Source organism: Centropristis striata, chromosome 16, assembly GCF_030273125.1.
Source record: "Centropristis striata isolate RG_2023a ecotype Rhode Island chromosome 16, C.striata_1.0, whole genome shotgun sequence".
Lineage (NCBI taxonomy): Eukaryota > Metazoa > Chordata > Actinopteri > Perciformes > Serranidae > Centropristis > Centropristis striata.
In genome coordinates this window covers 24,531,411-24,558,920 of record NC_081532.1, presented here as the reverse complement: position 1 = coordinate 24,558,920, position 27,510 = coordinate 24,531,411, and the positions used below count along the sequence as shown (strand labels likewise).

The following is a 27,510-nucleotide window of genomic DNA, read 5'->3' as shown; positions in this document are numbered from 1 at the left end:
TATATATATATATTTTTGTTACTTAAGCTTATGTATTCAGTTATTATTCAATGGTATACTAAAAATCCATGTGAAAAAAATTACTTCTCACTGTCTCAGGTCAAATATTTATATGCGATTAAAATGCGATTAATTTCGATTAATTAATGACAAAGCTTCTAATTAATTAGATTAATTTTTTTAATCGAGTCCCGGCCCTATTAAATAGACTTTCTTATTTGATATTTCTGATGCTACAGGAGCAGCTATGCCACTGTGAAATGCTTGCAGATGTGAAACTCCAGTCTTCATTTTTTTGAGGTGCTGGTTTTATAGATACAGATAACCTATCCAATAAACCAGATTGAAAAGGCCAAAAGCAGTGGGAAAAAATATTCGTGAGTAAGAATCAATCTTGGAAACCCGCACATGCATCCTGTTTTCGCGCCAGGCACCTGAGCGGCAGTCATCGAAGCAGCAGAAGAAGCTGGTGCAGTCTTTTCCATCCAAACACTCGTAAGCATAGTCCCCCTCCTCGTGGTAGGGCACAATGTTGTTCATCTGCAGCAGGGATGTGCCAGGTTGGATATTCACCATGCTGGATGATTTCTGCTGTGGAGGAACACACACACACACACACACACACACACACACACACACACACACAAAAATGACATTAGTCTGGGGTTTTGGGATAGTTCTAATCATGTAACTCAGATGTCTCTCTTATGGCTATATGTTTAAGGAGCATTTTTTGTGTGTCATTGAACATGCTTAATGTTCTTGGACATGTTTTAATGTATGATCGGAAATGTTTAATGTGCTCTCCAGTGGGCCTAGTGGGTTTGAGGAGTAATTGGACATGTTCCAGCTAGCTACAGTTGAAACCAGAAGTTTACATACACTATATAAAAAGACACATATGCTTTTTTTTCTCACGGTCTGACATGAAATCAGCCTTTCAGTCCATGTCGGTACATTCCCATGGTGTTTATACTTGGGTATAATTATTTGAACAGATGAATGTGGAACCTTCAGGCATCTGGAAATATCACCCAAGGATGAACCAGACTTGTGCAAGTCCACAATTCTCTTCCTGATATCTTGGTTGGTTTCTTTTGACTTTCCCATGATGTTACACAAAGAAGCAGTGTGTTTCAGGTGTGCCTTAAAATACATCCACAGGTGTGTCTCCAATTAACTCAAATGTTGTCAATAAACCTATTAGAAGCTTCCAAAGACATGACAGCATCATCTGGGCTTTCCCAAATTGTTTCAAGGCATAATAATGTTAGTGTATGTAAACTTCTGACTTTGAAGAAAGTAATAAAAAATTGTCTAAAAAAATCCTTCTCTCATTATTCTGGTATTTAGCAAATAGAAATAATTTTGGTAATCCTAACGGACCTAAAACAGGAAAAGTGATTGTCTGATTTCATGTCAGACAGTGAAAAACAAAGCATATGTGTCTTTTTATATAGTGTATGTAAACTTCTGGTTTCAACTGTATATGTCTGAGATAAAGATTCAGTGTTCCACTGTAAATTTCTCTGTTCAAGCTGGCTGGTCAGATAAGAGTCAAACTTTGTAGAAAAGCGAATCACACATGACGTCTGCAGGGTCGGAGATGGGCTAAGAGGTTTTCCCCTTGGCTACAAGAAAGTTTATGAAAGATAGTGTTTGATTAATATCTGAGTAAACACATGATTGAACTGTCTAGAATTATACCAGAGACCACCCATTGTAAGAACCATATAAACTGACTATTCGGGCTCTTTAGAGCGAGCCTTTTTCTCTGTAACCTCACTTGTTGTGTTGCACTGTGAAACGCTTCTTGTACAAGAATATTAAATTCAACTTTAACTTTGATACTATGAATCTGATCGTCTTTATTGAAAGGTCACTCTAAGAAAAAATCTTATAACATGTTCGAAGAAAGTGTTAGTGTACCTGTGTGTTATTGTTGGCTTTAGCCTTCTTGGTCTGCCTGTTGCTGGTGAAGTAGTGAAGCGTGCCGTACTCCATGAGGGCAGCAAAGGTAAAGATGAAGCACACAGAGACAAACAGGTCCATGGCAGTGACATAGGAAACCTTGGGTAGCGACTTCCTGGAGATAGTGCTTAGGGTTGTCATGGTGAGCACTGTGGTGATACCTAAATGGTTTATCACAGAGACAATTTCCTCATTGGAACATCAGAAACTTCACATCGCCATTTATTTGAGTGCTTGCGTTCTCAGTAATAAATTGCAATCATTTTTATATAAGAGCTAAGCATAGCGATGAGGGGTAAGCTGGACTCAGTTGGGGCAGCCCATGGCCTGGAGTTTGGAGAACCAGGCTTGTCAAATGTTCACTTGTCAAGTCAGGTCAGGTCAGGTCAAGTCAAGTCAATTTTATTTCCATCCATCCATTTTCCTCCGCTTATCCGGGGCCGGGTCGTGGGTGCAGCAGGCTAAGCAGGGCTTTCCAGACGTCCCTCTCCCCAGCCACAACATCCAGCTCCTCCTGGGGGACCCCGAGGCGTTCCCAGGCCAGGAGAGAGATATAATCCCTCCACCGTGTTCTGGGTCTTCCCCGGGGCCTCCTACCAGTTGGACCTGGAACTCCTCTAACGGGAGGCGCCCGGGAGGATCCTTACCAGATGCCCAAACCACCTCAGCTGGCTCCTTTAGAAGAGAAGGAGCAGCGACTCTATTCCGAGCTCCCTCCGGATGTCTGAGCTCCTCCCCCTATCTCTAAGGTTGAGCCCAGCCACCCTACAGAGGAAACTCATTTCAGCTGCTTGTATCCGCGATCTTGTTCTTTCGGTCACTACCCAAAGCTCATGACCATAGGTGAGGGTTGGAACGTAGATGGACCGGTAAATCGAGAGCTTTGCCATCCGGCTCAGCTCCTTCTTCACCACGACGGTCCGGTACAACACCTCATCACTGCCGACGCCGCACCAAACTGCCTGTCCATCTCATGCTCCATTCTAACCTCACTCGTGAACAAGACCCCCAGATACTGGAACTCCTTCGCTTGAGGCAGTACCTCTCTCTCCCATCACAAATCACAGGTTTGCCTCAGAGGGCTTTACAGGTACATGTCCGTCCTGGAGATGGATCCCTCTTCTGTCTCTCCCTGAGGTTTCTTCTTCTTTTTCCCCTGCTAAAAGGGTTTTTTAAGGAGTTTTTCCCTGGCCGATGTGAGGCTCTAAGGACAGAGGATGTCGTACCATGTACAGTCTGTAAAGCCCTTTGAGGCAAATCTGTGATTTGTGATTTTGGGCTATATAAATAAAATTGACTTGACATTAACATTAACAACCTTTTTAATATTATCAAATTTTAACTGACAACAAAAAAATAAACACCAACAAGTCCTAAGAGTCATTATGTCTCAACTCAAGTCAAGTCCCAATGACAAAAGTCCACATCTGTGGTAATGACTGTGTGAAACTTACATGGAATAAATATGAATATCCCAATGTATTCCATGAATACATTGGATTGGCAATTATTCATCAGCACTGTGCCCATGTGGTTTGATTGAAAGTGACCACCAACTTTTATCACATATGTCCTTGCACCAATCAGGTGTAATCCTGCTGTAGCAACATTTGAATCTTTAAATCAGTGATAAGGGCCAAATAAAAAAAATACAGATATCTCTTCTATGAAAACCCCTGACATATTTATCTTAAAATTGTGTGTTTATATCAGATCTTATCACTTATAGTAAGCTGATTCAGAAAATACATTGTCAGGACCTTAATGTCCTCATTATGCTGAAACATTATAAAGACCATTGTCTAAGAGTGCTTTACAGAACAAGGCACATTTGCAATTTCACTCGGTTAAACTGTGTAAAATGAGAACATATCAGACCTAGAGATGTGCGGGCTGGGACAGCATCTTTGTTGATCCAGAAGGAGACCCAAGATAAAACCACAATCATACTGCAGGGAATGTAGGTCTGGATGGTGAAGTAGCCCATTCTTCGACTCAGATCAAAAAAGATGGTCATGATCACATATTCCCCTGAAAGTTTAACAATAAATCAGATATAGAGATACAACATTAACAAGCCCTGGTGTATTTATGTAACCCATTGCACCATACAATTTTAATATGAATGGGGTAGTATTCATTCATTAACTATACTGCCCTACAAAGTTTAACTGCAGTAATTACATTTTTGGTCGAAATTGAGTTATAATTGAAAATGAACTCCTTGATGTCTGTTTTATCTTGTGACACAGTTTTTAGATCTAAATTTTGCTTATTTAGAGAAATAATGATTTTGATTGAAAAATTGCAATAACTACAAAATCCAACTCAAAACTAAAGCAGGCCACAGTAACTTCACTATTCAACACAAGAAATAAAAAAAGAAAGGCTACACTGTATCATAGTCTAAGTGAAGACAAAAATCATAGAGGTTATCTGTTATTTGACAGTGAAATTATTATCTAGATAGTGATTAAGTACAAAAGTGACACAAAATAATATTAACACTAAAATATAACATTAGTTCATGATATTAAATCTAAAATACACAAATCTTTGAATAGAGCTATTAAACACTTAAAAACAACAAAATAAATTACAAAATATATAAAAGCTGAAAGAAGAAAACAGACAGTTTGTGCATTACTATAAGAGGCTTTTACAGCAAAATTGCAGTGCAGTAACTACATTTTTGGGGTCAAAGGTCAAATAAATCATCATGATTTTTGAGCATAATAATTATATCATCAATACATGTAGAAATAAGTGTCATATCACTTATCTACATATAACCCATTTGGCTGACTGTGAGCTGAAACTACAGAGCAGCCATAACCAGAACATGCTGCAGAAAAATGTTGCAGAAGCACAATTGAGCATTTTAGTCTCAAAGTAGAGATGGGCTAGTCTGGCTATGTAAACATCAATTTATGTCACTCTACATACGTCATCTGGTATAACTGATATAATTGGCTAAGAGCTACCTAAAGACGCTTTTGATAGATATTCGTAGCGCCCAATAAACGGCTCTGGAGGATCGTAAACCACGCCTCCTCTACGGAAAAATGAATGGCTGGTTTCCAGACTAATTTCATTTGTGATTAATATGGTGTTAGCCAGGCTAGCTCCTATGCACAATTTATAATCAAATCTGTGCGCAAGTACAATTCATGCATGAGGCCCATTGCTTCCTTCCAACATTACAAATATCTAGGTGTCTGGTTAGATCAAAAACTCACATTCAGATTTCATATTGACATACTTACAAGTAAATTAAAACAAAAAATGGGATACTTACAGAAACAAAACAAACTTCCCTCTGTTCTGTAGGAAACGGATCATTCTGGCTGTCTTTTTATCAGTTCTGGATTATGCTGATGTTATCTATAGACATGCTTCTGCCTCCACTCTCACCTCTCTGGACTCTGTTTATCACTCTGCACTCCCATTCGTCACTAGTGACAGTTACTCCACCCATCACTGACTCCTATACAACAAGGTGGGATGGGCACCTTTATCTGTGAGACGAGACATGCACTGGCTCCTCTTCATTTATAAAGTCTTGATAGGCGACATGCCACCATACCTCAGCACTTTATTAAATTGGTCACATAGTAATTATCCAACACGCTCCAGTGATGCTTAAAGCTCAATGTTTTCAGGACAAATACTGAATTTGGAAAAACTGCTTTCAGTTTTTCTGCTGCATCTAACTGGAACATTTTACAACATTCACTCAAACTTGTTAGAAAGTGCCAGTTCATCTCCTCCTCTCCACTAGGAGGAGGCACCCAGTGGTGGCACCTCCCACCTTATAAATAGAGGCCTGAAGATCACTTCCTCCTCTTTGTACCCAGACACTAGTGTTTGTCAGGTGTTTGCCATACGTCTTTTGACTTGAACTTCAATGTAAGTAGTTTCTTTATATTCCTTTGAATTATTGTGTGTCTGACATTAAGGTTAATGGATCATTTGTTATATTTGATCTGATTTGTTAATTAATAGTAAGGATTGTGAGTTTAGTTAATCATTATTGTGAAATTCTTGTTTCTTTAATTCAGACACATTTAATATGATCTAAAGAATGGATGTATGATTTGTTTAGCCAAAACATTTTAATTTGTTCTTTTTGTTTAGAACCATGGCAATCATCCTGCAAGCATCTCCTTATCACTATTTATTACCAAATGATAAATAAACTGCAATTTGAACTAAAGCAATCCTGATTCCTGGTGGTTTGTGGCTCCAGTCAGAACTTTTCATTCAGTACAAAACTCAATACAACTATAACTATGGGCCAGTTTAAAACTATGATAACCAATAACTCTGCCTTTCACTGTAACTGTTTTTCATGTGTTTTGTCTGTGCTGTTTTTATGTTTTCTCTGTACTCTCGACTTCATTGTAAATGAAGGGTTGCCCTCAATGATTCCTCCAGAAAATAAATAAAGGATAAATGAAAAATGAACATGTAAGAGGATAATCTCTCACCTGATTGGGTGTGGGCCACATCAGAGCTGTTCCTCAACCCTACAAAGGCAAACTGGTAGAGTCTCCAGTAGCGCTGGTCGGCCACCTCCACTGCCCGTCTCTGCCACCGGTACATGATCTCATTCTTGGGATAACCATCTGTAGAAACCCCCACCCCCCCAACACAGAAGCAAACTAGATGATTAGAAGCCTTACTGATGCTTACATATCTGTCATTCAGAGTACTGTTCATTACAAAGGGACATTGCACCATGGCAAAGGGGAGCATTCAAGATGGAACAAACCTGCCCAGTCTCATGAAATTTCTTCAAATGAGCAAGATGTTTTTAAATGCATATAACAGTCTGTGTGCAACAGAATGGTAAATAAACTTTGATTGCCGCACCTGTAATAGTCAGTCGTAGATAGTTTGTGCAGGAGCAAGTCAGGGGTGCTTACACCAAGGTAGTACTCAGTGTGGAAATAATTGCTCTACCTGTACATTGCCATTTACACATTTGTAGTTATGTTTCACAGTGTTCTATTTGACTTGTACTTCTAAATTGGATTCAATTACACAAATAGGGCTAATGTTTACAAGGCTTGAAAGTATTTAAATTTCTTATTGAAACAATGGCCAACAAGAATCCAACTATAAATGTCTCTTTTCAGAGCCTTTTAAAATTAAATGTGCAACTGCTGTAACACTTTTCAGGAAGGTTTTCTGACATTCCACCTCTATAACGTCACTATAGGCAAATATAACCATTGGGTTATGATTGGGAGAATAATGTGGTCATGGTTAAGGTATGGTGTTAAAGACACTTTGACTTTTGATCAGAACTCCCACTCTTAACGATTTTGCGTTGGCATAACAATGTCATGTCTCTTCTGTCACTGCTACTGAGAGAGCATTATTTGCACAACTGCAAGGGGATGCTTGCTTGATGTTTTTTGTGCATTTCAAATGCATATTTCCTATCTATTTTCTTGTGATGTCTCTTATTCATGTCATAGTTTCATGGATAAAATTACCACTGGTTGTGCTCATTTGATGACATTTAGTGTGACTGTACTGGTCCTGATATATGTTCTCAACTTCATGGAATGGTCTTTGCATTTTTCACTGGTGTGCAGAAGATTAAGATCATGACAAGACATGAGAGGCTAAAGCACAATGTAAGAGACGAATGAAGGATGACACAGACAGCATGAATCAGACTGGGGGAAGGTGCATAATTCATTAAGTCTGTCAGAGAAAATGGGACTGGGTGACCTCCTCTCTCCGCTGGTGGAGCAGATGATAGATTGGTACAGGCTTAGAGAGGGCAGCCTCAAGCAGATGGGCCTTTTGGCAAGGAGAAAGAACAAGGGCTTAGCCACTATGCTAGCCCACACAGAAGCTCCTCTCTCAGGGCAATTTACAGAAGTTGAAGTCAAGATGGCGGGTTAAAAATGGGAGGGGGAAACGTTCGACCACCTACAGCTTGAAAACTCCAGTGGACACGAGTGCTCATCCATTGGAAAGTTATGCAGCTTAAGGTAACACTCCGCATTAATAGTCAACCTGACAGAAACAGAATTGTGACAGAGAAAAAGCAAGTCTCAGCGTTGTTTTTCCCTCCCAAGTGTGTCTTAACATATTAAAGGTACTTTGGTTTTTCTGTAATTACACCAACAGATACAGAAAACAACAACATTTAATCCAACCTAATGAGATCAAGACCTACAAGAGAACTACATAATAAAAATACAGATACACACACTAACGCTGCACAAACAACAAAGATTTTTGATGAGTTGATAGTTCAACATTAAAAATGACTACCACAAAGTCTAGTGAACTGCCTGCATAGCTTTCCTACCTTAGTGTGTACATGACTCTTCCATTGCTCCACAGCCTTAGGAGGCGGTTGGGAGTGGTGATCCAGTGGGCGTCTGATTTGCGAGAATTCCTGAAGAATGTGTCAGGAATCCAGATTTTGCCTACCATGTTACTGTTGAGCATGAGCAGCTTCATCGAACTGTTGAACTTCAGTCTGCTGTCGTACCATGTCTGAGCAAAGAAGATGTCAATGGTGTATTCCTGCAACAAAGTTAGGAAAAATAATGCAAATACAGCAAATTAAAAAAACAATATACAAAACCACAAGTAACAGTTATGAGTATGCTGATGAAGATGACATGCGGGTACAAGACAGACTGCTGGAAAAAAGGGGAAGAGCTGACGTTGACTAAAGCTGTAGAAATCTCCCAACAATTTGAGCTACCATAAGGACTCACAGGTAGCAGCAGTGTCTGTCAAAGCAAAATACACTGCCTCCTTTAGCAGGAATGTGCCTTAAATGGGGCAGAGATAAATAATCCATGAGAGACACATGTTAACCAACCCTTACTGCAATTAGGGAAATTTGGGGGAAGACCCCCACTCTCTGGGGCAGCTGTGGCTCAGTGGGTAGAGTGGTCGCCCACCGATCCCTGACCATGGCAGCCTACATGTCGAAGTATCCTTGAGCAAGATGCTGAACCCCAAATTGCTCCCGATGTTGCGTTCATCGGTGTGTGAATGAATGCCCAATGGAAGCTGTCGGTGGCTAAGGTTGCCATTTGGCCTGAAATGCTCCCCAGAAATATTCCAGCACATCATGGTCAATATGCTGGAACGTATTGCTGTCATTGTGATGGATGACAATCTCATTGCAGCATATACAGTGGAGGAACATGACAAAATCCTGTGCAAAGTAGTTGAGAAAGCCACAAGTTAGGACCTGAGGCTCAATTTTGAGAAATGTCATGTACGACAAGCATCAGTGCCATACTTGTGGAATTTCATAACAGATGAGGGCCTAAGGCCTGACCAAGCAAAGAGCAGCAATTCAGAGCGTGCCACCACCGGCCAAGGATTAGGCTTTGTAACATACCTTTTAAAATGTATACTGAACCTCGAAGTAGATACTCCTCTGCGCCGGCTTCTCAAGAGTTAGGTGGAATTCAAATGGCAACCAGCACAGCAGCAAGAGACACACCGTGCATGCATCCACCAGTCCCTAAACACTACCATCCTACTAAGTATAGAGATGTATTCTATACTGTGTACTGGACCAACTGCAGGAGATTCAGCCTGTAGCCTACTCGTTCAGGTTGCTCACAGATGACGAAACATTATACATGCAAATTGAAAAAGAAGCTCTCTCCATTGTACATGCCTGCATAAAGCCCCACAGCTTCATTTTTGGAACACGGTTTACCAGACCTTTGTAGGACATCTCATGAAGCCCCTGCTGTCCATCCTCATGCGCATACAGAGAATGACTACAGTGGGATGACCTCATAGTGAAGCTTAGGAGGGGCAAGGACATGGAGCTGCCAGACACTGCCAGACAATGGCTGGCCTAGAGTGCGCCTCGACACACAGCTTTGTGTCAGTCAGTGATCAGAAATACTCAGAACTCAGCAATTAAATAAAGCAATTTCCCCCTGGGGATCAATATTTCTGATCCTGTACTGTGGGAATGCACCAGTGAAAAATTGGGCAAGCCCTAGCAGACGATTCAGCATGGCTGGCCCAACCACAGGCGGGAAGTGCCAGCACCAGTGCGACCATACTAGAACCCATGAAGTCAGCTTCCATGATCTGGTGGTATAACACAAGGGACTACATCACACATTGTGTCCCCCACCACGCGTCCACCATGCTGAGGCTCATACATCAATCTTATCGAGGAATAGTCGAGAGCAAGCAATGAGCCAGGAAAGTTCTGTATGGGCCACACACGATTGCAGAAATTGAGGAGTCAGTTCGAAACTGTGGCAAGTGTGCCGACTTCTATCTATGGAGCTATGGTATCTCTCAGAGAACATTCTCACCACAGAAGCCACACTCTGGGGAAAAGCAGAGCGTGCAGTCCAGACAGTGAAGAAGCTATGGCGTAAAGCAGTACTACGGCAACGGGGGGCAGTGGGTCTGTTACCAGCCCAGCTCCTCATGGGCAGAAGACTGGGAAGCAAACTGCCTACTGCTAGAGGGCCCCTGGTCCCCATAGCCTACAAAGCTGAACACTTAAGGTGCCGGCTGGATACAAGGAAAAAAAATACCACAACGGCAAGGAATGTGGAAACCCCAAGCAGGTCCAATCAACTTAGCAGCACTCTGCCATGCCCCACAGAGTCATCAAGCCTCCAGATAGACTGAATTTATAATCTGTCAATTATATGAAAGGGTTAAGGAGGGGTGTGATGGAAGTGATGTGCTGGTAAGCTGTACTTAGTGTTGCGGTCGTTGAGGTTAAGGGTAAGATAGGAAGTTTACAAGGATTAGCAAAATAATTAGTATGATTCTACTGTTGTACTCATTTTTGTAGGAAACCAGATGGTAAAGAAAAGTCTTCATTTTGAGTATGATTATTACAGAAGAAGGGAGATGTAATATATTGCTATGCAGTGCACTAGTTATAGTGCATCTTCCTCCAAGAAAAGTTGTTGTGAATGACTCGTATGTGTAACTCAGGCAGTTCAGAGTTCTGTAAATAAAGTACACAGCTGCAGTCCAAACACACAGCTCCTCAACATTGATTATAAGTATAATTTACTTAATGATTACTATTTATTAATATACCATTGCCATGGATTCAAATTCGACAAAAAGAAACTCAACACTGGGAGACTCCAGTTCAACGGAGTTCTTGAAGAAGATGGCTCTCAGACAGAGACTGAATTGTCAATCGAACCAAAGAGTTCTATGAAAAAATTATACTCATCAAACCGAGCAGCACCTTTTGTGCATGATACAACATTTCTATAATTGTTGGTTTGGTCAACTACAACAAAGCCTCTGACTCTGTTGAAATACCCGTCTATATCCAAGTTCTCAAACACATCTACCATCATGCCAAGTCGTCCATCAGTCTACACAAAGATTCAGAACCCTTCGAAACTCAAAAAGGCCGTTAGACAAGGAGACACCAGTGCGACACACTGCGCTCATTCACCAGTTCATACTGGTGGCAGAGGCTACCTTAAACGGTGCCACCTGCCATCATTGGGAATTCATTCTCACACCGATGAACGCAGCATTTGGAGCAATACAATACAACAAAATGTTGTTGCCAGCGCCATTTTCTTTGCTGCTGTGAGTTGGGGCAGCAGCATCAGAGCCAGCGACACCAACAGACTTGATAAAATTATCAAGAAGGCTGGCTCTGTACTCGGTCTCAGGCTGGAAACTTTTGGGACTGTGGTGGAGAGGAGAACACTAAACAAACTGCTGGCCATCATGGACAATGATCAGCACAGTAGAAAGACAGCGGAGCACCTTCTCTCACAGGCTGCTCCAGCTCCGCTGTCATAGGGACAGATACAAAAAATCTTTCCCGCCACATGCCATCACACTGTACAATAACAGATAATAGTCTGGTTCATTACATACTGTCTATGCACTTTATGTGTTTTTTATGCACACTGTTCATTGCACCTTATTTGTTTCATAGCACCAACATTTTTATACTGTATATTCATATTTATTCTGCACTGGAATTCTATTCTACTCCTTAATACATACTCCTTCTTTAGACACTTTATTTTTTATTGTATTTTATTGTATTCTTATATTTTATTGCTTGAAGTATGCCTAGGTTGTTCTTTTTATTTAATTGTGTTGTCATTGTCTCTGTGTGTAATGCTGCTGCTACACTGTAATTTCCCAGCTTGGGATAAATAAAGTATATCTATCTATCTGTCTATCTAAAGAGCAGGAGATTAGACATCGTATAACAATTGGGTTGGCAAGCCTTCGGAAGAGCAAGTGCAATCTTCCAAAACAAAGACACCTCAATCATCCACAAATACCAAGTCTACAACCAATGCATCCTGCCGACAGTCACCTATGGCACAGAAACGTGGAACCTAACCAATAAACAAACAAACAAACTAAGAACAATGCAACAGATCATGCTCGGCATTACATGGCGAGATCGAAAAACAGCTGTACGTATCAGGGAACCAACCAAAGTTAGAGACATTATGCAAACAGTCAGCAAAGGGAAATGGGCAGGCCACCTCGCAAGAAGAACTGATAACTGTTGGACGACAAAGACCACCCAATGGATGCCGAGGGGCTGCACAAGAAGCAAAGGTCATCAAAAAACAAGATGGTGAGACGATCTCAACAATACAGCAAAATATTGGCATAGAACAGCACAAGATTGGCAAAAGTGGCAAGAACGGGGGAAGGCCTACGTTCACTACGGACCTTTAAAAAGAAAGATTTAACTTTCAGACTGAAATATGGGATGGATTTGCGCTTATATTTTAAGTTAAGTTTATAGCCGATGATTTAACATCATTAAAGCAGGATTTATTCATCCATTATCTGTTATATCAGCAAAGAAAAGAAGGAAATAGACATTAGAAGAAGCAGTCTCACCATGTTGATGGGGTCCACTGGTCCAATGCTGTTGACATAAACTGCTGTTTCAATCACTGTTGGCCTCACTGAAACATAACAGAAGACATACTGCACTGACACAGACAGTTGATTTCCCAGAAGATGCTTTCCCAGAAGATGCTGTCTGTCTAACCAACCTAAAGAGATACAAACAGCTTCCTATCAATACTGTATTACTGTAGAGCCCTAGACAGTGGGGGTTCATATTGCTATTGCTGAAGTTGTGTTGATATTTGCAAGTGTGGTAAATTTTCTGCAACACTGGTAATGTTATTCTATCTTAGTTGCATCTAAGTTATGGGCCTTCAAAATGCAGGGGTAAAAAGAAAGCGCAAAAACAAAGACTGTAGTACAACACTATTACATTGTTGTTTTAAAATCACATCACCACGTTTCAGCAAATGTTAAATTGCTTAATGCCCAGCTCTAATCTCCATTATTTCAGTATGTTAAAGCTATTACATATATCTGGTATTAGGAACACAATATCTACAATCATAAAGCTCTCCCTATACCAATGTTTTCTGATGGACATTGTATAAAACTGGGAAATAACCAACTAAAGTTATATTACACTGAAACCAATGCATTATTTAATTAATGGATTTCTGTTGTATCATGTTTATAATGTCAAAGTAACAAACCAAAAGTGAAAACCTTGAATGTCTCTTGTCACATTATGCACATATAATGCACATTCTAAGATCCTTAAGATCACAAGTGCCCCTCTGGACACATTTTAAAGTATAAGTACGTACACATAAATAAATGTATGTATAAATGCATTAGTTTTTAAATGTCTTAACGGTCTTGGGCCATCTTATCTATCTGATATGCTTTTATCATATCAACCCTCGCGGGTCCTGAGGTCCTCTGGCACTCTTAAAAAGAAAACATTTACTTACAGCACTGGCAGGTAATTTGACTTGTTTCGAGCAGGTATTTGCTTAATTGTAGTTATCTATATCTTATTTTTCCTCAGCTGTTTTTTGCTGTGCTGTTGTGTTTTGTGGTAACAGAGTTAAAACAAGGCACATTTCCAGAGAATGAACTTGACTTACCTCCAATGTCAGGCCGCAGTTTGTTGTCGTAACCCTGCAGCAGTTTATTAAGGATCAAAGTCACATCACTCTCATAGACCTTTGGTGATAAAACCCAAGTCTTATTTATGGGCACATCTTCATAGTCCTCTTCTTCCTGTTTGCTGGGCCCAAATGCTGCACTGTGGGGTAGAAAAAAATCATTGTGAGAAGCAAACAGGTACAGTCCTCACATATAATTGAAAGTGTGTGTGTGAATGCCAGAAATAAGAGTTTTATGCAGGTATGAATTGGGTTTGCAGTACCAATTTGTTGGTTCTGGTATAAAAAAGGTAAAAAAAACAAAAAAAACTAGAGGTAGTAGAGTTAGCATTAGTTTTCAACTAATGGACTCAATGTTTCACAGAAATGTAATTTAGGGTAAAAGAAGATTCAGTGTTAACTACAGGCCTGCATTAAAGTCCCAATATACTGTGATTTGTCAGTGAATTCAACCGCCTAACAGTCCAAGCACATCTGGGAAAAGGCAACACTATAGTAGTTAGTGAGGGGAAAAGTATTGTGAGAACATCTCCAGCGCCCTTGTGACAGCTGGTTTACTCTGCTTTGGATACAGAGAAGACTAAAATCTGGATTCAGTCCAAGATGCATCCAAGTCCTGAAAATAACTGACTGTGGCTGTATCCCAAAGTCAAGGATCCTTCCTTGGTAGGATCCTTCCTTTGGAGTCGGGTCCTCCAAAGGCAAGGCCAGAGTCCTTCCCTTCACTGGTATAACGCACAAATGGAAGGCCACCTTGAGTGGTCGCTGCCCTCAAAGGTCGCTTGCTGCTGCACCCACTTTCTTCACTCTTAAGAAACAGAAGTGCAGTGTTTTAGTGCGGCGTCAGCAGTAATGTGGGCGTTGTACTGGGCTGTCGTGGTGAAGAAGGAGCTGAGCCTGAAGGCAAAGCTCTCGAATTACCGGTCCATCTACGTTCCAACCCTCACCTATGGTCATGAGCTTTGGGTAGTGACTGAAAGAACGAGATCGTGGATACAAGTGGCCCAAATGAGATTCCTCCGTAGGGTGGCTGGGCTCAGCCTTGGAGGTAGGATGGAGGGTCCGGAGGGAGCTCGAAGTAGAGCCGCTGCTCCTTCACGTTGAAAGGAGCCAGCTGAGGTGGTTTGGGCATCTGGTTAGGATCCTCCCGGGTGCCTCCCTTTAGAGGTGTTCCGGGCAGGTCCAACTGGTAGGAGGCCCGGGGAAGACCCAGAACACGATGGAGGGATTATATATATTGTTGCAGGTGACTTTAATCATTCAAACTTGAAAACAGTCCTCCCAAGATTTCACCAGTATGTTTCCTGCCACACTAGAGGGAACAAGACATTAGACCTTGTTTATTCCAGCATAGCTGGAGTTTACAAACCTACACCCCTCCCCATTATAGGACAGTCAGACCACCTCTCTCTTCCTCTCACCTAAATATTCACCACTCATCCAACGTGTGAAACCCACAGTTAGGACAATAAAGGTGTGGCCAGAGGGGACATACTCAGTGCTGCACGACCGGTTCAGACAAACAGACTGGAATATATTTGTCACTCAGGCAACCCATCGCTCCCACACAGACATTGACAGCTATGCTTCCTCCGTATTGGATTACATCTCCACCACCGTAGACAGCGTCACCACCCAGAAAATGATCACCTTGTACCCCAATCAGAAACCGTGGATGAACAAGGATGTCCGTCTCCTGCTGAAGGCCCGCAACATCGCCTTCAGATCGGGGGATGCACAAGCCTACAGTGGAGCCAGGGCTGAGCTGAAGCGGGGCATTAAGAAGGCCGCTAACAGCGTAAGGTGGAGGTGCACTTTTCCAACTGCAACCCTCGATCTATGTGGCAGGGCATCCAGGTCATCACGGACTGCAAGTCCACCAACACACCACCTCCTTCCTCTGATCTCTCCTTCCTCAATGAGCTTAACCAATTCTATGCTCGTTTTGAGAGGGAAAACCTGGTACCTGCAACCAAAACAGAGCTGACTGCTGACCACCAGCCCCTGTCACTCACCCCCAACGACGTGGGAGCAGTGCTGAGCAGGATCAACGCACGCTCCTCCGTTCCTCTACTCCCTCTTCACCTACGACTGCAGACCTGCACACAAATTCCATCAGGCCTCATCAGGAACAACAATGAGTCGGCCTACACGGAGGAGGTGGATCGCCTGGCTGAATGGTGCAACGATAACAACCTGCTGCTCAACACCCAGAAGACTAAAGAACTTATCGTGTACTTCAGGAAGAAAGCTGACACACACGCTCCTATACACATCAACGGTGCGGCAGTAGAGCGTGTGACCAGCTTCAAGTTCCTGATCCACATCTCACAGGATCTCACCTGGATGACCAACTGCTCCAGTCTGGTCAAAAAGGCTCACCAGCGGCTCTTTTTCCTGAGGACTCTGAAGAAAAAACACTTTTCTTCAGACATTCTGGTGAACTTCTTCCGCTGTACAATCGAGACAACCCGTTCTCATTCCCAAAGCGTAATATACCGACGATTTGTCACACCCCTAGACGTATCATACTGACACAAAGGGTACCCTTCCACGTCTGTGTGAAACGCTCTGGGTTCTCAATTGACTCCAATATAAACCCGCTCGCGGCGCTGAGAAACGCTTAGAGCAGAGGCTTAAAGCCGTCTATTCACTCCAATAATATCCCGACCACGGCCCTCCATGACGCTGCCAGCGACAATCTGATTGGAAAACCGAGGACCCTGTGCACGGAAGTATTTTTCTCCCTATTTTAAGGATTTCTTTTAATGACATCGTCAACATTTCTCAACACAAACACATCAAAGTCTCACTGATAATTCAACAATGAAATAGCTTCATGTTGTGGCTCTCAGTATCATTTTTTTCTCCTTCGATTCTGAGAAATAAACTTTTATTCGTTTGTTTTACGGCACTCCGCTGGTGGACATTTCTCTCATTTTTAGTGAAAAAAAATATATATTTTGACTTTGTTTCTGCATAAAAATGGATTTTGATTACATTTCTAGCGAGAAATATATGTTTTATTTTCTTAATATTCACTCAGTGAATGTACATAATCACTTTGTGGCGAAGATCTCGCCAGAAAAAGACGATCCGCTGTGTTTTATTTTGAAATCTGTTTTATTTTGTAATCTACCGCGATCATACCGGATGTGGTCCGATACTCCCGGATGTGCTGTGCGATCTCATTGAATCGCGCTTCACTGTAAATGTCCCGGACTCTGCTCTCCTGTTTTAGTTAAAATATCTTCATTAAACAAACATTGTTGTCTTTTTTTAGCATAGATAATATACATACAGTATAATTATTTATTAGACAGTGTGTGATATTCGATATATTGGGTAGAAATAGGTTTTCACAACCCTAATACGGAAGAACTACAAAACGAGAGGTCTAGGGAGTTGTAGTTTTTTTAATAAAACAGGTTTTCCCCTAAAATTGGATGTTGGAAATACTTAATTAGTGGCTTTCCAGGGGTTTGAGGGGATGTCAATCACATTTTTGGCATCAGAATTTAAATATTGTCTTGTTCAATGGGGGATTTGTTATTTTTTCAGGATATCCTAAAGCCCCCCCACTCCCACCCCTTAGTGACTATGCTCACATTATAGTCCATGTCAACACCTTTCTATAACAGTAGGTCTCATGTCTGTAACCCTTTTTGTCTCTTAGTTATAATCATTTAAATATGCCCCAGGGTTCAGGTTCAAAGGTCAATATCTCAAAGCAAGAATATTATAGAACCTTGAAATTGATACATGTTACTCTCCAGGCCAAGACCTTTCTGGTGATGTATTTGGTTTAGCTCTATGACAAAGTTTTATTTTTTTCAAACCTTGGAAATCTGCCCTAACAGACTTAGATTCCCACAGCCCTTTGAGTGCTCTGAGTGCGAGATGTGAAAAAATAAAACTTTGTCGAGCGCAAGCAGGTTTATATTGGAGTCAATTGAGAACCCAGAGCGTTTCACACAGACGTGGAAGGGTACCCTTTGCGTCAGTATGATACGTCTAGGGGTGTGACAAATCGTCGGTATATTACGCTTTGGGAATGAGAACGGGTTGATCGAGAGCATCCTAACCAACTGTATTACAGTCTGGTATGGGAACTGTTCGGCCTCAGATCGGAAGGCATTGCAAAAGGTGGTGAAAACTGCCCAGTGCATCGCCAGAGCCCCACTTCCTGCTGTCAGTGACATCTACAAGAAACGATGTCTCAGGAGAGCCACGAGCATCAGGAAAGACTCCTGCCACCCAGCACATGGACTGTTTACCCTCCTGCCCTCTGGGAGGCGCTATAGGAGCCTCCGGACAAAAACCACCAGGTTCAGGAACAGCTTTTTCCCTGTTAAACTCTGCCCCCCAGCGGCCCCTCCCTCCTGACACAAACACCACCCTTACTAACTGAAATACAGTAACCGTAACTGCACAGTAAACTGCACTTTCACCTTGTTCATATACAGCACTCATAATGTTGATGAACATAATGTATCCTTCATTTGCACGACTATGTATATATTTATATATATGTGTTTGTATATATGTGTATATATGTGTGTATGTATGTATGTATGTATGTATATACGTGTGTATATGTATGTATGTATATGTATATATATATATATATATATATATATATATATATATATATATACTTGCACTGATGTACAGTTAGATCTGCATTTATTTATTTATTTTTATTTATTATATAATCTATACCTATATATACTGCACTTTTATACAATTCATTCCTGTATTTATTGCAATATGATTCACTTAATTACTGCTTAAGCACTTCTCGTGAGATGCTATCTGCATTTCGTTGCTTTGTACTTGTGAATCTAATCTAATCTAATATCTCTCTCCTGGCCTGGGAACGCCTCGGGGTCCCCCAGGAGGAGCTGGACGTTGTGGCTGGGGAGAGGGGCGTCTGGAATGCCCTGCTTAGCCTGATGCCCCCGCGACCCGGCCCCGGATAAGCGGACGAAGTTGGATGGATGGATGGATGGATGGATATGTCAGAAGGGTGGCCGTAGGAAGACACCTGACTCAACTCATTCAATCGCCTGAACTGTCTTCACTCAGTTGACTTGGCTTTAAATGCCCTTTACAATACATAACAGCTTTTACTCATCCCTTCATGTCCTTGTCTGATTTTTAAGTGTACAAGTGAAGTAAAGGTGTCGGAGAATGCTTTGTGAGCAGACGAGTTAGTAGAATGTGAATTTATTACAGAGTCCTTCATGAACAAAGAAGAGAACGCTCTGTGTCTGCCCTGATTAATAAATGTATTCTTTGATTTTATGAAATCAGACATTCAACAACCCCATAGAGCCTGAATGGAATCATCATTCATTTATGCTTCAAGTCTGTTTCTTACAATCTGTTAAATGTGTTTCTGGTGTTACCATTAGCTGTTATAAATGTCACCACTCTAACCTGCTACCACAGGCCAGTCCATGTTGTCTCTTTTATTTTGGTGGCATTGGGCAAAAATTCCCTAATATCCTTCAAGCATACACTGTAAAAAATGTTTGTAGAAATTACAGTAAAGCACTGACAAATTGCATCAGAAATAGGTCGTAAAAATTAAACATCTTACATCTCACGTAGTAGACACTCTTAATTACCATAAATCAAAGAAAAGCATAAAACTTTAAATTATACTGTCATAAACTGTATAAAACACACAGTTTTGCTGTAAAAATATAAAATTATCATGTAATATTAATTGAGAAATACCATGATGACACAATTATCTTAAAAGTAATGGGATTATTCAGTATGAATGACAGTTTTTGCTGACATTTACATACGCTCACTGTATTTTTTACAGTGAAGTTCTGGCAACCACAGCAGCCGGTATTTTACCGTAAATTACAGAGATTTTTTTTTTTACAGTGTATTGTTATTTAAACTGTCTCAAAGAGATTGGAAAATCTAGCCCATGAAGGGAAACTTTGGCTAACCACAGTTCATTTCAGATAGAGGACATAACCTTCAAGTGGCAGAAAAACCTGTAGAAATGGTTGCCAATCCACCACTGGCAACTGCCTGCAAAGCATCCTAATAAAGGAAGGACTTCTCTAAAATAACATTAAAAAAAAAAAAAAAAGTCTGACAGCAAACTCAATAAAACACAGTGTCAATATTGGAGAAGCATTTCAGAGAATAAAATGTTATAATTTAAGCCTTCTTCTAACAGTAGCTTAAGCCTATGACTCCCTCAAAAAACCTCATACTATATAGTATGTCATTTTTTGTCAAAAAATGTCAAATTTTAATTTGCCTAAAACTGCTTAAAATGGATCAATTATCGTCTGTTGAAACATATTAGAGCATAATATGGCCAGAAATTACAGAAACACATTATGGGATGTCCAAAAATGACTCCCTCAAAAAAAACCTCATACTATAGTTTGTCATTTTTTGTCAAAAATTGTCAAATTTTAATATGCCTAAAATGCTTCAAATGGGTCAATTATAGTCTGTTGAAACATATTAGAACGTCATATGGCCATAAATAAATATATTTACATAAGAAAAGAATAACGAACATTACAAAAGAACTTAATATGACAAACCCTAGTAAGGGCAGCATTTATATATAAAGAAAAAAATTGAACTATATTGATATATGCGATATGGTCTAATTCCATACCACATTTAAAAATATATTGATATATTTTTTATATCGATATATCACCCAGCCCTAATATTAATGTTATTAATGTCACATACCCCACCTTTAAAGCTTATTTTCAATGATATTCTATTTCTACATTGCGAAGTACCAAAATAAGTCACATATTTTTATTCTATGAAAAGCTTGAGGGCATCTCAGATTCCAGTCTGAGGCACACAAACACCCAGTGGCTTTAGAGATGCAGAATATGTTGTGAATCCATTGCAAGAAAGCATTTTCATGATGTCACTTGGGAATGAAACAGAGCTGTAGGCAGTTTTATGTGTTTTTTTTTATTTTATTTTTACCACCTTTCCATACTGTGTCTATAACAGGCGGTTACACTCGGCTAATCTCTCAGTCTGTGCCAAGTGTGCCGCTGCTGTCCGCTTAATGAACATGGACCTGATACTGTAAAGAGACCTGAGGACTTGGCGCGCAGCCCAGGCTGTTAAATTACCCTTTCCTAAATGACTTCTAAAACCAAGGACATGACCTCAACAATGGCACAATAACCCAGTGCTGCAGGAAAGAACCTTGCTACTACACTGATCAACACTGCCAGTCTGTTTGTGTTCTCGTGTCACTATATGCAGATTCCCCTCACCTTCTACAGTGGGCAGGTATATAAAATCAATCAATCAATATATACGGGCATTGTTGATTTCTTCCCATGAAGCTGACTTGAAGCTCACATACAGACCGGGAGTCTTAATAGGGCTGTTTCCACCTGCCGGGCAATACCCGGAATGAGGCAGGTCTCACTTGCCGAAACGCCCCTAATTTAAATACGAGCAGTCTGGAGCCGGCTTTTGTCTGGACTTTTTTAGTCCCTGTAGAAGAGCAGGGTCTTTTTTCTCCCCTGAAAACAGCCTGGTTACTGATTGGATAGATCGCTAAGCGGGATGTGACGTAGTACTCTACACGACAACAACACACACCATTTGTAAAAGCCGGCAAAGCAGTGTTCCCAACTTAGCCACTTTGTTGCTAAATTTAGCAACTTTTCAGACCCCCTTAGGGACTATTTTTCAAGAAAGCAACTGGAGACAAATCCAGCAACTCCTTCTTACTCTTCTTAACGAGCCGCTAAGGAGCCGGAGGTGGCAGTTAGCTACAGTTAGCTCTGTAGCAGTACAGTGTGTATGTGCTAACAGGCTAACAGTTAGCTGTGTGTATGTGCTGCTGCTGCAGGAGGTGTTCACTTAGCGATCTCTGTTTGTTTACAACAAGCACCAGACACTCTGTGCACAGTTAGTGATGCCGTTAATTCACAATCACTATGTTTATGATCAGCGGAAACTCTGTGCATAATTAGCCATGCTGCTTTGTTTATGATCAGCTGCTGACGTTGTGCACAGTTAGCGACGGTGAAAACCAAACGTCACCTCCAGAGTCTCTAAATCCCTCTGGGGGCTAACTTGTGGTGGAAACACAGAGTGAGTGGACTTTTGAGAGGGTGTGAGGCCTGAGACTTTCCCCCTAGTGGAAACACGGCTATGTCTCAATTAACATGCAGTTAATGAGTTCAAGTTACATTTTTCTGGTCCAATTATGGTCCCTCCCAGTTTCAAAAAATGGATGGCGAAAGCCGTAATTCCGAACTTGATGCTTCACAAACCAGCAGGAGACTATGTCCATTATTTATATACAGTCTATGGCAGGGATGGGCAACTGGAGGCACATACGGCCCGCACCCTCACTTGAAGTGGCCTTCAGTACAACTACATGCATTTGAGCATGAAATCTTAAAAGTGCAGTGTAAAAATGCACAAAATTCCTTTTTGCAATTAATATTGGTCTGCTGTTCTTACACTGAAAAAAAAAGAAATCACAGTAAGTGGTTATTTTTTATTTGCTTCAAACCTTTTGTATTCCTATTTATACTGTTATACATCCATTTGAGCATTAAATATGTTAAGTTACTGCACTGTAAACATATTTAAAATTGCAGTTTCATCATATCTGGTGAAGTGCACGGTCCTATATGTGGCCCTGTGGTAGTGTCCATGAAACATTGTGGCCCCCTCCAGCTTTTAAGTTGCCCATCCCTGATCTATGGGTTCAGACCAGGCAGAGTGGTGGAGCAATGAGCAAACCAGCAAGCACACCATTCAAATGTGGAAAGACTGTCTCCTGGTTGGAGTTTAATGTTTCTTACATTGTTCATTACAAACCAGTGAGAGTTTTCCTGTGGGGCCATGAGAACTCCAGCTTACTGTGATACGGTGCCACTGCCTTTTGCACTGAGCTGAGGTGGTTGCTGCTTGAGTTCATCTAAAGTTTAAATGCTGGCGAGGCAGAGTTCCACTAAATCTTTTTGCTTTGATGCGGTGTGTTGATTCAACTGGAGCCCTGCAGACTTTAGTGGTGATTCACAGGTTCTGCATCAGTTCAGTCTGTCTCAGCATGTTTTTCTCCACTGTCATCTGTACTAGTGGTTGCATGCGAAAACCAACAAAGTCTGTGCTGTCACCACTAATCACCAGTTAAAGAAGCAAAGTCTCCTGAGTGTGTGACCTGAAACACTGGCACCTGTTCACCATTTACTGCATTATATTCAGATTGCAATCAGTCAGACAGACCTTAATTATATTTGTATTGTTCTTTAAGAAAGAATTAAGAAAAGTTTTGTGTAAAGTAACTTCCCTACATTTCCATTCATGAAATGTTTGTATGCACAGTATTCAGCTTATTTTTATTTTATTTAACCTTTATTTTATATTTACCAGGAAGTCCCTTGAGATTGCAATCTCTTTTTCGAGGTAGACCTGGCCAAGATTGGTTGCCTGTTACAGATTAAATTGTCAGTGACAAAACATGGGAACATATAGTGAAAACAGCAGCACTACACACATTATACATCCAGAAAGGTACTGAATCCAACTCAGGTAAAACAAGTGCACTTTTCACTAACATGGAACGTTTGAATTGCTTTAAATTTTCCCAGGGATACTAGGTTTGTAAATTATTTGCTTAACATGTGCATTTCATAACTGCAAAGCCAGATCATGTCCTGCTTTAGAACCTTAGAGTCGGCATGGTATTAGTATTTATTTGCTCCTTCATTTTCTCAAAATACTTAATTTGTTTGTTCAAAACAATGATTTAAAAATCATCCCAGACATCAAAATTATTTAAATCCCATCTACTTCTGGTCCCTCACTAAAAAAGTCCAACATCTATGAAAATGCTGTGGATCTTTAGATGGAGACAGCAGGTAAATAGTGCTGCATACAAGTTATGCACATCATGTGAAAGCTGGAACCTGAAGATTTAAGATGCAGCTCAGCACTGTGTGTCAGGTTATTCTAGTTGTAAATGTGTAATATTCATTAATTAATGGAAATAATTACTGTAGGTGATAAGTGTTTATAACATTATGATTTGAAGGCCATTCCCTTTATCAATTATGTTCCGTTTTTTGGGGTTGATACAATTTGTTACACATATTTTGTCCTTTTTTTGTCCTCAAGAATCTATAAAGATTGTCAACAATCCCTCCGACCACATTTAGACTGCAGCCTGGAGGAACCCCAGAGAAAAATCCATGCTGTGATTTGGTTTTCAAAAACTTTTAACATTTTGGAGATGTCTGTATTATTGGTGGTTGGACAGCAAGCACTATTTCTATGAAATGCTGAGAAATCCCCTTAATGTCACTATACAAAGGGCATCCATCCATCCTGAGGGAGCTTTGGGTTTCTAATTTATGGTTGTAAAGTTTCACGAGGCTTTGATTATCCCAGAGGTCACAGCAGCTCATTTTATACACTCAGGTCAAGTTTTTTTTAATTTTTTTTTTTAATGCTCTCACTGCTATTAAATGGCCTAACTATGGGGACTAAAATCAGCTCACATGAATAAAAATGTATCTCATTTAATCCTTAACCACCCAATTTAAGCAATTCCAAGATGGTTTAGGGACCCCAGTATGCAGAAAACCCATTTACTGGATTAGAAAATGTTCGCAAAAAGCGGGCATGTATGTAAAGGGGAGAAGATATATATTGTATAGAGCCCATTCTCATTACGATAACTGGAGGTGGATCTTTGCAGTTTAGTACTTTATCAAATGAAATGTGATTTATAAGATTTATGTTTTTAAAGGTGCAGTATGTGATTCTGAAGTATTTGACAACCAATGAATAAGAGCCGGTAATCATCAGCTTTTTCCAGAATCACTTACTGCACCTTCAAGTTATTTTTCAGTCATGACTGACAAACTAAATAATAAAATAACGTTCTGCTGAACTGATTCTCTGCATGTATTCATTTATGGTAAACAAAGGATGTAAGGGTCTAAACCTAGGGCTGGGCGATATATCGATATAAAAAATATGTCAATATATTTTTAAAAGTGATCTGGAATTAGACCATATCGCATATATCGATATAGTTCTTTTTTTTTTTTCTTTATATATAACTGCTGCCCTAACTAGGGTTTGTCATATTTAGTTATTTTGTAATGTTCGTTATTCTTTTCTCATATAAATACAAATATTTCTGGCCATATTATCATGTTATTGACCCATTTCTAGCATTTTTAGGCAAATTAAAATTTGACATTTTTGGACAAAAATAGACATACTATAGTATGAGTTTTTTTTCCAAGGGAGTTACTTTTGGACATCCCATAATGTGGTAATTTGTTGCTATTTATTGACAAATAGTTCTTGACCCATGAGTCCTGGGATTCGAACCAGCGACCCCTGTGGTAATAAGCTGATTTAACCTCTAGGCCACAGACCACCCATATATAATAGTGTTTTACAGCTACTTTCGGACAATTTATACCACCATTGGCCTAATTTATTTCATATGCTATTTTTATTTCTCCACTTTTTATTTCTCTACTTTTAATTTCTCTACTTTTAATTTCTCCGCTTTATGGAGCTTTGATTTAATTTAAAAAAAAAAGGTACTCCTGTTATACAGTATATTATGTTCACTTAAATAAACGGTTTCAATAAAACTACTTGTGACATGTCATATTTGACTTTGAATGAACATTTTACAAACCTAGTATCCCTGGGAAAATTTAAAGCAATTCAAACGGTCCATGTTAGTGAACTTGTTTTACCTTTCTGTATGCATAATGTGTGTAGTGCTGCTGTTTTTACTATATGTTTCCATGTTTTATAACTGCCTTTTTAATCTGTAACTGGCAACCAATCTTGGCCAGGTCTCCCTCAAAAAAAGAGATTGCAATCTGAAGAGATTTCATGGTAAAAATTTTATTTCTCCACTTTTTATTTCAATTTCGATTTATTTTGATTTAAAAAAAAAGAAAAGAAAAGGTACTCCTGTTATACAGTATTTATGTTCACTTGAATAAACAGTTTCAATAAAACTACATGTGACATGTCATATTTGACTTTGACTGAACATTTGCTCTCACTTTGTGATAAAATATCGGTATATAGGCTGTATCTTGTATCAATATTCAGCCTAAATATATGGGGATATGACTTTTGGTCCATATGGCCCAGCCCTATGTGGTATCAGATTGGTCTGTAGATGCAAGTTTGGCTAATAAATGTATTGCGAAAAAAATGTATTGCATTTTTTTTAAAGAGACTCCTCCCAGGCTCAAGGCTCTGACTTTGTTAGGTGAATGACACAATGATCAGCAGCTGCTAGATAACACAGGTTGGTTTCCTCTGAGGGAAGAAATAACTTCTAACTAAACCATCCATCATCCGTCACAAGAGCTCACATGACTTTACATTTCTGAAATGACAAAATTCAAACGCAGCTGTAATAAAGCAGCCCTGTTTGCCCTTAGATCACAGCCTGTAACAACCGGGGCTGAGAACACAGACATATACAGACATCTGGCTAACCGGTGGTTGGTTTCACTAACAGCATCACATCTGCTCCTCTGAGGCCCTGCTCACACAATCAGCACAGGTACAATACAAGATGCGGAACGCTGCGATTTCTGTCGAGGAGGCGGCAACATCTGCACCCATCTCCCCGACAAACCTCCTCCTCCACCGTGATGGAGACTCCCTGCTCCTTCACATCAACGCACACTTACCAGAGTCCGAGGAGAGCCAGAAGCAGCCAGGGGCTCATGGCTTTGTCCTGCACAGCTCTGACCAACACCTTCATTCTGCTCTCCACAGCTGGGGACCAACCTAAAGGTGTCCACGGTGGGAAAAGGCAGGGATCGGAGGTTTGTAGCGGCAGGTCGAGGCTCTGTGCAGCCGATGATGGTTAATTGTAGCGACGGTGGGATGTGAGAGGAGCGTTCATGGTGTGAGGAGGAGGGGGAGGATGAGGAGGGGGAGGAAGAGGATGGAGCTGAGTCTGCTCTGCTCCTTCTGCAGTGGCGCTAACAGGCTGTCTGACACGCTGCGCTCACACTCACAACACAGAGACTTCCTTTGCATTAGACTGTTAGGAATAATATTCTATTGTAGGACTGGCCGCGGCTCGAAGGATTCCTACATGCACAGACATGTACTGACAAACTTACTTTAAAAAAGCTACACTGAAAAAAAGAGGGTAACACTTTACAATAACCATCATTTATAAATGGTAAACTGATAGTTTATTAATGTTTAATCATCATTTATAAACCGTATATAGGCAATTTAAAATGGTAAATCAAAAATGTATTAATGTTGAACTATAATTTATAAATGCCAAATAGAAGGTATATTAATGTAAGTTGATAGTTTCTTTACCACAAACAAACAATTACATTATAATTCTTAGTTTATTAATAGTTTTGCACTCATTATAACATTTTAACACCATATTCAGTATGTAAATGATTTCAAAATGATTCTTATACCTTTAAGAAATTGTTTGAAAACATTTAAAGATTAAATATGTATAGAATTTTGT

General features: G+C 40.3%; 1 protein-coding gene across 2 annotated transcripts; it reads right to left on the bottom strand.

The window, feature by feature from the left end:
- On the bottom strand, positions 1-27,041 carry gabrg1 (gamma-aminobutyric acid type A receptor subunit gamma1). 2 transcript variants are annotated; one of them, XM_059352920.1, is made up of 9 exons: positions 26,696-27,041; positions 13,944-14,104; positions 12,862-12,929; positions 8,306-8,526; positions 7,925-8,007; positions 6,462-6,599; positions 3,850-4,002; positions 1,930-2,132; positions 1-591 (listed from the first exon to the last, which is right to left on the bottom strand). In XM_059352920.1, the coding sequence occupies exons 1-9, from the start codon at positions 26,767-26,769 to the stop codon at positions 310-312; spliced, it is 1,383 nt and encodes a 460-aa protein (XP_059208903.1). In that variant the 5' UTR covers positions 26,770-27,041; the 3' UTR covers positions 1-309. The 2 variants fall into 2 exon arrangements, with proteins under 2 accessions (XP_059208903.1, XP_059208904.1); XM_059352921.1 differs by having other exon boundaries at positions 1-588.
- Between the last annotated feature and the right edge of the window lie 469 nt (positions 27,042-27,510).